The sequence below is a fragment of the Xenopus laevis genome, chromosome 9_10S (assembly GCF_017654675.1).
Source record: "Xenopus laevis strain J_2021 chromosome 9_10S, Xenopus_laevis_v10.1, whole genome shotgun sequence".
Taxonomy (NCBI): Eukaryota; Metazoa; Chordata; class Amphibia; order Anura; family Pipidae; genus Xenopus; species Xenopus laevis.
This window is the reverse complement of record NC_054388.1, coordinates 12,246,950-12,259,992: the sequence shown is the minus strand read 5'-3', so window position 1 is coordinate 12,259,992 and position 13,043 is coordinate 12,246,950. Positions and strand designations below refer to the sequence as shown.

Below are 13,043 nucleotides of genomic sequence, written 5' to 3'. Positions count from 1 at the left end.
AGTATCACTCATGTATTATATGGGATAATGTACCCCCTACTGTAAATAAGGATATCAGCAGTCGAAGATGAAACAAGTGTAACACTGGCAGGTTTTTTTTTATGCTGGGAAATCTTGTGGACGGGTGGGATCACAGTTCTCAAGCACATTAATTTAAGTCTTGGGGTTATGTAATAAATGGAACTATGTTTGTCCAGGAGCAGTTACTCATAGCAGCCAATCAGAAATATAGTATTTACTGGTCGCTATGGGTTATTGCTCCTGGGCAAACTTAGAGCCTTTTTATTACATACGGGGGTTAAACAGATATGAATTCAGATTTATATCAGACTGAGACTAAAAATGATAGATCTTTGTAAAAGTAATTCTGGTCACTACAACTCCACAAACTGCCAAATATATTTTTATTAGCCATTTTATTAAGAGAAATGTATGGCCGGGATATTCTCCACTACAACAGAATATCAACATGTGGAAATAACAGTTTATATGGGGCTGCCCCACCCCCTCTTGACAGTTAAAAAATAAAAAATACAACAAAGCTTTCAGGATCCTTATATTCAGACTCTACGTCCAAATGAGGCTGTAATGTAGAATGCAGGGGGCAATCATGTCTTTTGCCCTTTAAACCTCCCAACAATCCCTTTATAACAAATGTAAAATGAGTCCAAAGTCCACAAGTTAAAAACCTGATGCCAAACCAGTGACTGATCGAAGACAGCGGCTGATAACAGGTCTAACTTGTAGACTTTGGACTTGTATTACGTCTTTTAAATGGTTACAAATGGATGAGAATTGTTAAAGGTTAATCAGGACGCACTCAAGCTGCACCCACATTTTACGTTCCAGAACAGGAGCCTTAGAAGTAGTAAGCAGTGTGGGTGATCCAGTTGGACGACTGGTCCTTTGAGCGTTTAGCGGAGCTGTGGGATGTGAAGATGGATTTATAGGCCTCGGACTTCCTCTCGCTGCTTGAAGCAGGTCTTTTGCTGCAGGAGGATGTAGAAGATTTGGTGGCTGCATCAGACGAGGATGAGTGTGAATCTGCTGGAGAGGAAAAAGAAGAAAGCTTGGATCAGCTCATATGCCCTGTACTCTGGGGTATTATACAGGGAATTTGGATTTATTTATCCTGTTGTGTGTTCTGGGGTATTATACATAGAATTGGCACTGTAGTTATCCTGCTGTTTGCTCTGGGGTATTATTCATGGAATTGGCACTGTATTTATCCTGTTATGTGATCTGTGGTATTATACATGGAATTGGCACTGTATTTATTCTGTTGTGGGTTCTGGGGTATTATACATGGAATTGCCACTGTATTTATCCTGTTATGTGTTCTGGGGTATTATACATAAAATTGGCACTGTATTTATCCAGCCATGTGTTCTGGGGTATTAAACATTGAATTGCCACTGCATTTATCCTGCTGTGTGTTCTGGGATATTATACATGGATTGGTACTGTATTGTTTTGTGTGTTCTATGGCATTATACGAATATACGACCCTGGGATACTATGAAGGAAACTGTGTAGCACTGTCTTTAATTAGCCTCCCCAAACACAAAAGTCACCCTCCATCTACTTGCATGTTTGCAAGAGCTGCCCCAACCCACCTTGTGTTTTGGCACTGGAAACAAAATGGATCTTGTCTCTGGGAATGTTTGCATCTTCTTTCTCCTTCTGCGATGATCCTGGAGATTCTAAATGGTTTAAAGAAACTCCACGTGAGCTATATTTTATTAACCAGTACTAGTAAGGGGAACCTCATCTTGTAATGAGCTACTTGTAAGAAGATATTCTGAAACAATTTGCGATTAGACTTTTATGTATTTGAACGATTTCCATTTCCACCTGCGGGATTCCCTGCAAGAGAATGAAACACTTTCTGTTCTGACACAACCTATTCAACCTATACAATTAGGTTGCTAGGGTCAAGTCATTCCATAACCACCAGTTGCCAGTTTCAATTCCAAACTGGAGAACCACAGGCAGAAGAAAACATTAAATGAACAAAAAAAAAAAAATACCACAAAGATTAACAAAATCAAAAAACAATTTCACAATTTCTGGATTACTGGAATACCAGTGTCTACTAAAGGGCCCTTTCAACGTGATACTAAAGGGCAGTTTCAAAGGGTATTGCCCCTTTTCTTTATATTATAAAATCTGTACAAAAGTACTTACCTTCTCCTTGATCAGACCTTGAAACAGACTCAACTGCTTTGGTTTTTTTTCCTTTCTAAAAAAACAAAACAGAAAAAAATAAACTCATAGAACTCCTAAAATCATTATAATTTACAGTAGGGGTACATTATCCCTTATAATACATGAGTGATACTCAGAGTTCCCTGTATAACTCATCCTGCAGCCTTGTGTCTTTATATGGTCACAGAACAACCCCTCAGTGACTTCTAATATCCTTATCATTTACAGTAGGGGGTACATTATCCCTTATAATACATGAGTGATACTCAGAGTTCCCTGTATAACTCAGCCTGCAGCCTTGTGCCTTTATATGGTCACAGAACCCCTCAGTGACTTCTAATATCCTTATCATTTACAGTAGGGGTACATTATCCCTTATAATACATGAGTGATACTCAGAGTTCCCTGTATAACTCAGCCTGCAGCCTTTATATGGTCACAGAACCCCTCAGTGACTTCCAATATCCTTATCATTTACAGTAGGGGGTACATTATCCCTTATAATACACGAGTGATTCTCAGAGTTCCCTGTATAACTCAGCCTGCAGCCTTGTGTCTTTATATGGTCACAGAACCCCTCAGGGACTTCCAATATCCTTATCATTTACAGTAGGGGGTACATTATCCCTTATAATACATGAGTGATACTCAGAGTTCCCTGTATAACTCAGCCTGCAGCCTTGTGCCTTTATATGGTCACAGAACCAATCAGTGACTTTTAATATCCTTATCATTTACAGTAGGGGGTACATTATCCCTTATAATACACAAGGGATACTCAGAGTTCCCTGTACACAGTGACAAATACTGATGAAGAAATCAAACACACAGGAAAGCAGCTCATGCAGAGATCAGACCTTTTCAGATTTAGCCTTCAGTCTTCGTTCTTCCATTTTTTTCCTCAGTTCCTCCACTTCTTCCTTGTCGCCGTTTAACAAAATCAGATCAGTTTCCTGAAAGCCGGCTCCGCACTGGCACCACAAAGAAAATAAAAAATCCTCTTATCAGAAAGAGCCAAATGGAAATAAATATATGGTATTGTTACATAATGGTATCATTAGCCTCTTTGTGTATAGCGCTGACATATTTTGAAGAGCATTACACATCATTCCGTTCAGTCCCTTGCAGACAGGGCCCTGGCAATCCTACGACACCAGCGCACCCAGAATGTCCTAGGCTCAACATATACCATAGGGGAATAACAAGCACGACATAGGAGACTGTTGGATAACACACTGCCGATTCCCTCCCAATCATCTGTATAGCTTATTGTGTGCCCAGAACATTCCTTCTCTGTATATTTGTATTTATACATATGGGAATGAGGTGCCATATTGTTTCCCTTAGACAGTACAGTATGAGGGTATAGCTTATTGTGTGCCCAGAACATTCCTTCTCTGTATATTTGTGTTTATACACATGGGAAGGAGGTGCCATATTGATTCCCTTAGACAGTACAGTATGAGGGTATAGCTTATTGTGTGCCCAGAACATTCCTTCTCTGTATATTTGTATTTATACATATGGGAAGGAGGTGCCATATTGTTTCCCTTAGACAGTACAGTATGAGGGTATAGCTTATTATGTGCCCAGAACATTCCTTCTCTGTATATTTGTATTTATACATATGGGAAGGAGGTGCCATATTGTTTCCCTTAGACAGTACAGTATGAGGGTATAGCTTATTGTGTGCCCAGAACATTCCTTCTCTGTATATTTGTATTTATACATATGGGAAGGAGGTGCCATATTGTTTCCCTTAGACAGTACAGTATGAGGGTATAGCTTATTGTGTGCCCAGAACATTCCTTCTTTGTATATTTGTATTTATACATATGGGAAGGAGGTGCCATATTGTTTCCCTTAGACAGTACAGTATGAGGGTATAGCTTATTGTGTGCCCAGAACATTCCTTCTCTGTATATTTGTATTTATACATATGGGAAGGAGGTGCCATATTGTTTCCCTTAGACAGTACAGTATGAGGGTATAGCTTATTATGTGCCCAGAACATTCCTTCTCTGTATATTTGTATTTATACATATGGGAAGGAGGTGCCATATTGTTTCCCTTAGACAGTACAGTATGAGGGTATAGCTTATTGTGTGCCCAGAACATTCCTTCTCTGTATATTTGTATTTATACATATGGGAAGGAGGTGCCATATTGTTTCCCTTAGACAGTACAGTATGAGGGTATAGCTTATTGTGTGCCCAGAACATTCCTTCTCTGTATATTTGTATTTATACATATGGGAAGGAGGTGCCATATTGTTTCCCTTAGACAGTACAGTATGAGGGTATAGCTTATTGTGTGCCCAGAACATATATTTGTATTTATTTATATGCATGGAAAAAGGCAAACACTGCCTCTAATATAACATTGAGCAATCCTGCACCCATTGTTTTCAGGAATTCGGGTACAAATATAAAATAAACCCCTATACCTATGCTGCTATTGTTTTTTCTGATCTCTTTGTACAGACTATGAGGAAATTTAGAGGGCTGTTCCTGCTGAATTGTGCCTAGTATAGGGGAATACCTATGCTGCCATAGTTTTATTGTATCTCTCTGTACAGACTATGAGCAAACTTAGGGGACTGTTCCTGCTGAATTGTGCTTAGTACAGGGGAATACCTATGCTGCCATAGTTTTATGGGATCTCTCTGTACAGACTATGAGCAAATTTAGGGGTCTGTCCAATTAGAATTATGCTTAATACAGGGAATACCTATGCTGCATTGGTATTATGGTAGCTCTGTACAGGCTATGGACAAATTCCCTATTTTAATAAGAATGGGAGTGGAGGTGAGCCAAACTGTATAAGAAGCTCTAGCTTGTTCATGTGAGCTGCTGGTGGATGTGAACTGTTTGAAGCTCTGGTTCTGTCTGACATGAAAACACAGGGGAGATTATATTTGTAGGTAAGTGTCCCATAGACCATAGCAAGAAAATGTTACCTGTTGAACCATCGTTTTCAATGGGTTATTCCCAGTGTGAGACTGCATGCTAGGGGCCCACCAGGAAGACTTGGACTACAAGCCTACTGTTTAGACAATTTTTCCCTCTTCTCTTCAATTGCCTTCTTTAATTACATTACACAACTTGTTTTTATTTACCCCAGTAAAACCCCCACATACATGAATGGAAAACAATCATGGAATAGGCAGATGATGTAACATGGTTTTGTTAGCAGGTGGCCCACTGGGAGTTTTCCTGGTTCGAGGGAGGCCAGTGCAGGACTGGCTATTCCTGTAACTGTTTGGCTAGTTATATACCTCACTTATCTTAAATAATGCCCTTATGCCACACTGTAACCAGCTACACTCTCAGGATTATCATGGCCGAGTTCATATATTTTGCAACCCATTAAAAGGAAAAAGAATATATATGTCCTACCTTGTGGCACACATCTGTTTTGATTTCTTTCAGCGCCCGCTCAGAGAACACGCAGCCACATTTCCGCAGTACACAAAACCTGATAAGGGCAGCAGAGTAGTGACATACAATCAGTCCAAATAAAACAGGTTCAATCATGGTAACATGAATTATTTTCATTATTAAAGTGTTGGCTTACTGAATATAATGATCCTATAACAAGCTGTTAGATATTTGCAGTTTTTCTGTTACTTAAAGAATTCATTTTTAATTAAATGATGTATATTAAAATTATGTGCTGTGTTTTTCCTCTTCCTTTCTTATCCCACCAACTCAGCAAGAAGGGCTGTATGAGCTACAGCAGATTTAGGGTGTGTGGGAGTGGCATCAAAGTGACAGTCAATCTAAGACCTTAGATTGTAAGTTCCACTAGGAAAGGGACAGATGTAAAAAAATGTATAAAGTGCTGTGGAAATATGTCAGCACTATATAAATAATAACCTAACATTTTAGCCATGCCACAAGACATAAAGAAATAACATGAACAACTGGTGGCACAGGGGAAGGAGCACGTCTGTACTAAAAACTCATCCAATTAAAATGTCTAAATGATGCATGACTGAGCAGTATCCAAATTATCAGGCGGAGAACACTTTGTATAGCAATTAATATCTTAAAGTGGACCTGTCACCCAGACATAAAAAGCTGTACAATAAAAGTCCTTTTTAAATTAAATATGAAATCCAATTTTTTTTTATTATTAAAGCGTTCATAGCTTTTGTAAACTCATTTAAAAATCTCAGCTGTCAATCAAATATTGTCTGCTCCTCCTCTATGCATAGAGGCGGGGCAAGCAATCACTTTCACTTTCCATTCAGCATTTCCTAGATGTCTCTGCTCTCCCCACATTCACCTTGTTCTCTTAACCATTTAATTGTGTAGTCAGGGCATGGGGATGGACATCAGATCCCCCATTCTGGTGCACAAACAAGATTCTGAGATGATGGAAGGCTTGTCTTAATAACAGTGTCCACAAAATGGTCCTGCCTGCTTGCTATAATTCCCAGACTGATGGAAATAAGTTTAAAATAATTTATACAGTCTAATTAAAGTTCATTTTGCTTGACTAACATGATAAAATAGGATAAGGAATACTTTTTTTGGGTGACGGGTTCCCTTTAAAACCAATTTGTGAAACATATACTGGTCAAGTGATTTGACAGTTCCATTTTAAAGTGGTTGTTAATCTTTTTGCATCTGGGGAATATTAGCAACTATTGTATCAATTCTAACAGCTGTCTGTAATGAGACCCTGGGATTCTGTTCAGCAGGGACAAAGATAACAAATATATTAAGTTAAAGAGTCGGCGACCCCCCCCCCCCCCCAGAGCTGCTTTAGAAGGTGAAAAATGAAACTTTACACTTCATTAGTAGAAAAAGTCTTTCTTTTTGATGAACTGTCTGAAATCGACTGAACTGAAAAAAGTGTTTGAAGGTGAACAACCCATCAGAAGTCATGCTGGGAGTTCACAGAGTTTAGAACAGTCTTGGATATGTAGGTTAAGACTGGAACAACACACTGAATAGTCTGCTGGTTGCAGAAAAGCCTGAGTTCTAGGATCAAATATACACTGGGCTAAGCTCGCTGGTTTATTCTGAATGCAGATTTCAACTCTATTATTCATGTATTATGCCAAGAAGAGCACAAATGTCAATTTACAAAGCCCTTAGGGCACTTTTATTTTCTGGTTACCGGTCCTTTAGTTTGGGGTTGACACATAGGTTCAATCGTCACTTTGCAATATGTGGTCACACTGTTGTTGCACCATCATTATATATATAAGTGCTTGAGGTGGTAGGTAAACTTCCCCTTCTTATAATAAAACTGTAAATGAAGCCCATGAGCCTTCTGTATTATTACCAGAGCATTTTAAAGAGAAAACATATTGGCTAGGGAAACAAAAACAGGCTGGAGTTCTTTTTTACCAGTAGAGGGCACTATTTTACCTCTTCCATCTCTAACATTGTTTTGGGTGAGCGAAAGCCTGCATCCATCACCTATTTGGGAAGTACTGCTTTACACTGAAGGGTCCATCACTATTAAGGTGGTACTGACGTTATAAACAAAAACTCCAAAAGTAAAGAATGGCAAAAAAAAAACATATACAGTGTAGCATTCATAAATATACACACCCTCATGCCATACAGTCAGGGGCAGATTAATCAAGGGTCGAATTTCGAATTCATGGGAGTTTTTTTAAAAAAAATTGAATTTTCTAAACTCGGGTGAATAGGATTGACCCAAAAACCCAAATCGAGTTTTTTCTCTGAAAATAAATCGAATGTCAGGAAGGCTGCAAACAACTCCAAATCGATTCCGGGACGTCCCCATTGACTAAAACAGCCATTCGGCAGGTTTTAGGTAGCAAATTCGAGTTCTTAAAGGATCAGAGTATAATAAATCTTGAAAATGGAATTCAATTTTTTTTTAAAAAAGTCAAAACGAAATTTTAACAAAAACCTAATCGAATTTAACAATTTTGGCCATGAATAAAAGTCTAATTTTCAATTCGACCCTTGATAGATCTGCCCCTCAGTGTAAAAAAAGGATATAACTCCAGGTACCCAACCCAGGTGAATAACCTGTGAAAATGACTTTATTGAACCACACATTCATCAACCACAATGTGAATTAGTGATCAGTCATAGAAAGTGTGTAGATATGGTAGAGAACCACTTTATTCTGTTTATAGTAGTAGTAGATTATATCTACAGCCATGCAAATTAGATCGCATTATCAAATCTCTTCATAAGGACCGTATCATTGCCTCAATTATGCTACGGATTATATCTAAATCCTCGCCCCAGTCCCCTATTATTTATGCATGCTGGACTACAGCATCCCTTGTTTACTTGTGTTAAGTCTCACTAGGCATCTCAAGAACCCCCAGCTGGACTACACAACAGGATACTGAAGTCTGTAAAAGGTACTGAGTGGTCATAGAGTGACTAGGAGGGTTATATTTTTTTGTGTTATGATCCTGTGTACTCTAAAATCTGGCCCTGCGTATACACACCTGTGTTTGCCATTCATTTCCAGGCCCACCACTGGGCAGATAAACTGAGCACACTGGTCATCGTATGTATCGCCTTTTGTGTTCCCTTTTCGCCCTGTCCATGCGGGATTATCGCTCAGGTTCAGTTCGATGATACTCTGTAGAGAAACAAATGATACTGGAATCGATGACAATAAAACAGAGACATGGCTCCTTGGAATCACCAAGGTAATCAGGTGAGATGACACACAGGAATTTAAAGAGAAGGAAACCCTGTAGAAAAAAAATCGGCAATCTCCGTCAATTTCGGTGCATGCGTAGTTGTCCAAAACCGGCAAATTGCTCCAACTGCGCATGCGCCGACATACCGATCTACCAGTCAGCTTACCGAGGATCCGGAAGATGGATGCCGTGAAGTCTGCTGCCAGAATCTGCGACAAGGGGTAAGTATAAAGTATGGGGCATTTCCCCGGGGGGGTTTATGTGGGGTGGGGGGAACAGGGTTTTTTCTACATGGTTTCCTTTTCCTTTAAAGGAGAAGAAAACTTAACTAAAGAAGTAGCTAGAAATGTTGTACATTATGTTTTGGGCTTCTGTACCAGGCCACGGAAACCACAGCCCTTTAGCAGTAAAGATCTGTGTCTCCAAAGATGCCCCAGTAGCTCCCCATCTTCTTTTCTGCTGATTCACTGCACATGCTCTGTGCTGCTGTCATTTACTGAGCTTAGGGACCCACTCACAATATACAGTACACATAGAATAGAAATGTCACAATATAAGGCTGATTAGTAATTAATACAGATAATTATTACATGGCAGCACAGAAACCAGTGCAATTAGCATCAGAATTTAATAATCAGCAAACCTGTAGCATTAGCTTATATTACAGGGGAAGCTCATTTTCTGCTGGATAATTAGTGACGAGCCCTAAGCTTAGCTTCTCAACAGCCAATCAGAGCCCACTGAGCATGCGAGTGTCACAGACACTTTCCAAGTTGGTGACCCCATGTGAAAGTCCTGGATAATTTTTAGGGTTTAGTAGTAAAGTCTTTTCTAAGCAGGGGCATTTTCCCTATACCATTTGGGAACCGTTTATTGTATACACAAATCATTATGTGTACCCTTAACTAAGGAGGTCACAACCTGCCTATTTTTGGAAGCAATGAATGTGGGGCAAAGCATTTAGTCCACTGCAATCACTTTATTAAACCCATAAATGCATAACTGACTAAGTACAGGATACCCACAGTAATGTAGGCTATCAACTTGTTTTATGCTATTAACGTATGCACATTTAGTACAGGTATAGGATCCGTTATCCAGAAACTCGTTATCCAATAAGCTCTCAATTATGGGAAGGCCATCTCCTATAGACTGCTTTTTATTCAAATAATTGAAATGTATAAAAATGATTGCTTTTGTCGCTATAATAATAAAACTGTACCCAGTACTTGATCCAAACTAAGATATAATTAATCCTTATTATAGGGCAAAACAATCCTATTGGGTTTATTTAATGGATAAATAGTTTTTTGGCAGAAAGATTCCTTATCCGGAAAACACCAGGTCCCGGGCAATGAAATTAAATACACTAACATAACCGTGGGGTTCTGAACATAGCTTTGGAACTTGCCCTACCTTGATGCCCTTAATATGTGCAGCTGAGTCGGCGTGGGGTTTGTCAGGTGACTTGTCCAGTAAGAACTCAATCACTGCATCCTTGTTGTACAGCCTGAGGGCAGAGAAGGATTAAAGTGTCAGTCTTAAGCATCAACCTAATGTTCTTGGAATAAAGGGAAAGTGAAGCTCAGAATAAAAGATTGCCTTGCTTATTTAGTTACACCACTTCTAACAGCAACCAGATGTATGCCTACTTGGTTAACCCACCTCACTTTGGTCATTCTTCTCTTACTCTCTGCACCCCAGTAGGTACAATGGTAGCAATGTTCATTAACTATCCTGCCCTCAGTGCCCAGTGCACGTGCTTTACTATTATACTGGGAGAAGTTCTGCAGTGGCGGAATTAGAAGGATAAACAGGAATTGTATGGGGGAGGGGGGCAAAAGATATAGAGCAACAGCTATAAAGGTAACTAACTAAACTAATCAAGCTATGAAGATTCTCATTTACTCAGGTCATGGTATATCTAGTATAAGTAATTCTAGAGCAACTGGACTTGCTGAGTAATCATTAAAGGAATTGTTCAGTACAAAAATAAAAACTGGGTAAAATAAATAGGCTGTGCAAAATAAACATTGTTTCTAATATAGTTAGTTAGCCAAAAATGTAATGGATAAAGGCTAGAGTGACAGGAAGACTAAGGGTCAGTCCACACGAGCAGATTCGGGAAATTAGTCGCCGCAACGACAAATCGCCTCTTCTTCGGGGGGGACAATCTCTCCGAACTGCCTTCCGCCGGTTAGAATTAAAATCGCCTGCGGCAATGCACATGCGGCGCTTCGTTTTCCGAAGTCGCTCGAAGTTTCCTCGTGAGGCGACTTTGGAAAACGAAGCGTCGCGTGTGCATTGCCGCAGGCAATTTTAATTTAAAAAAATTAGGGGAGTTCGGGGAGACTGTCGCCCCGAAGAAGAGGCGATTTGTCGATGGGGCGACTAATCTCCCCGAATCTGCTCGTGTGGACTGACCCTTACAGAACAGAACACTGCTTCCTGCTTTTCAGCTCTCTTGGTTTCCACTGACTGGTTACCCTGGTGATCAAGCAGTAACCAATCAGTGACTTGAGGGGGGCCACATGGGCCATAACTGTTTCTGTTGCATCTGAGCTGAATGCTGAGGGTCAATTGCAAACTCAGTGAACAATTATGTCCCATGTGGGCCCCCTTAAAGTCACTGACTAACTCAGAGTTAGAGAGCTGAAAAGCATGAAGTTTGATTCTGGCTATTATGTTAGATATCCTTTACTAAATTAGAATTTTTTTTTAATTTGCACAGCCTATCTATCCAGTTGTTATTTTCACAATAAACGGTTCCTTTAAAGGACCAGTAACATAAAAAAAATGTTTCTTTTTAACTAAAACATAACACCAAGACAGTTTTCACTTTTACTTCGCAAAGCTTTTATTAAGAGATTACTTACCGATTCTCTGCTTGCTCTCCTCTTCAGAAACGGCGACAGGGCGACGATCCATCGTGCAGCGCTCAATTTCACCTCCCTGGCTATCTCCTATAGAAGGCAGGGAGGAGAAATCTAGCGCCGCACAATGGATCGTCGCCCGGTCGCCGTTTCTGAAGAGGAGCACAAGCAGAGAACCGATAAGTTATTTCTTAATAAAAGCTTTGCGAATTAAAAGTGAAAACGGTCTTGGTGGGGTTTTTTTTTGTTAAAAAGAAAACTTTTTTTTAAAAAACAAAATTTATGTTACTGGTCTTTTAAAGATATTTCACTAATCATATGAGCTTAGTTGAAGTGAAAAAGGTGCTCGGGTGAGTAGTGAAATGTCTTCAATGTTTACTCGGCAAGTCCAGTTGCTCTAGAATTACTTATACTACATATAAGGAATCAAGCTTTTTTTTTTTATTTCTCTGATTGCCCTTTAAGAGCACATTACATTGCTGGAAACCTACCTGCCCAGTTCACAGGCCACAATTGGCTTAATGAGTCTCTCCTGACTTAATGTGCAGTAGAACCAGCGGGCCACCAACTCTGCGTTTTTATCAACCTAAACAAAAGAATAAACAAAACCATCAATCACTGTAGATATATCCATAAGCCCATATATACTGTATATATATATATGTTTTAAACTGCAGGATGGATGGATATATTTACACTTTGAGCACCATTTGTAAGGGACAGTAGACTGCTGCTACAGAATTACAGCTCCCAGTAAAGCACAGCCAGCTGAGATGGAACAGGGATGCTGGGAATTGTAGTCCTGGAACAGACTGAGCATGAGAGGCTGCAGGTCCCTGAATCCATCTGTAACCCCTTTCCTCTCACCTTTTCCACCTTCTTGGGCCCCTTTACAAGCTCGTGCCGCTTTGGAATCGTTCCCCCGTCGCAACCCATATTCCAGCGGATACCAAAACAAACTCACTGCCAGCTCTGTGTGAATACTTCCTCTTCCGGCGTCAGGTGACGAGAATTGAGAGTCGCCATGATACTACACCCTCAAGACGAGACTTCCGCTTCTGGAGTCAGGTGACTAAGCACACAACGGCTGCGCGGCCATCTTGCTACACCAAGTTGTGCTTGGTGACTAACATAACTGAACTATACACTTATATAATTATTTCTTTGTGAAGCGGGGGAAATAATGTTGAATGGATATAAAGTGATAGACTTTGTTGTACAGTTGGCCCAGTACTGGATACAGCTCAGTGCTAGCAGACTGGGGGTCAAGAAATCATTTAGGAAACCTCCAGTCCAGTTCAAATCTT

The 13,043-nt window shown here is 39.9% G+C and overlaps 1 protein-coding gene across 2 annotated transcripts; it reads right to left on the bottom strand.

The window, feature by feature from the left end:
* Positions 1-399: 399 nt before the first annotated feature.
* On the bottom strand, positions 400-12,841 carry rtf2.S (replication termination factor 2 S homeolog). 2 transcript variants are annotated; one of them, XM_018237362.2, is made up of 9 exons: positions 12,604-12,841; positions 12,228-12,322; positions 10,280-10,373; positions 8,663-8,799; positions 5,607-5,685; positions 3,066-3,179; positions 2,188-2,242; positions 1,617-1,703; positions 400-1,047 (listed from the first exon to the last, which is right to left on the bottom strand). In XM_018237362.2, the coding sequence occupies exons 1-9, from the start codon at positions 12,670-12,672 to the stop codon at positions 860-862; spliced, it is 918 nt and encodes a 305-aa protein (XP_018092851.1). In that variant the 5' UTR covers positions 12,673-12,841; the 3' UTR covers positions 400-859.
* Between the last annotated feature and the right edge of the window lie 202 nt (positions 12,842-13,043).

Excerpts from the sequence above, each read along its gene's own strand:
- rtf2.S (XM_018237362.2), bottom strand. The coding sequence starts at position 12,672 with ATGGGTTGCGACGGGGGAACGATTCCAAAGCGGCACGAGCTTGTAAAG. Across the intron at positions 8,800-10,279 it reads CACATATTAAGGGCATCAAG|AGTATCATCGAACTGAACCT; the intron begins GTAGGGCAAGTT and ends GTTTCTCTACAG. Across the intron at positions 1,704-2,187 it reads AAGGTCTGATCAAGGAGAAG|AATCTCCAGGATCATCGCAG; the intron begins GTAAGTACTTTT and ends TAAACCATTTAG.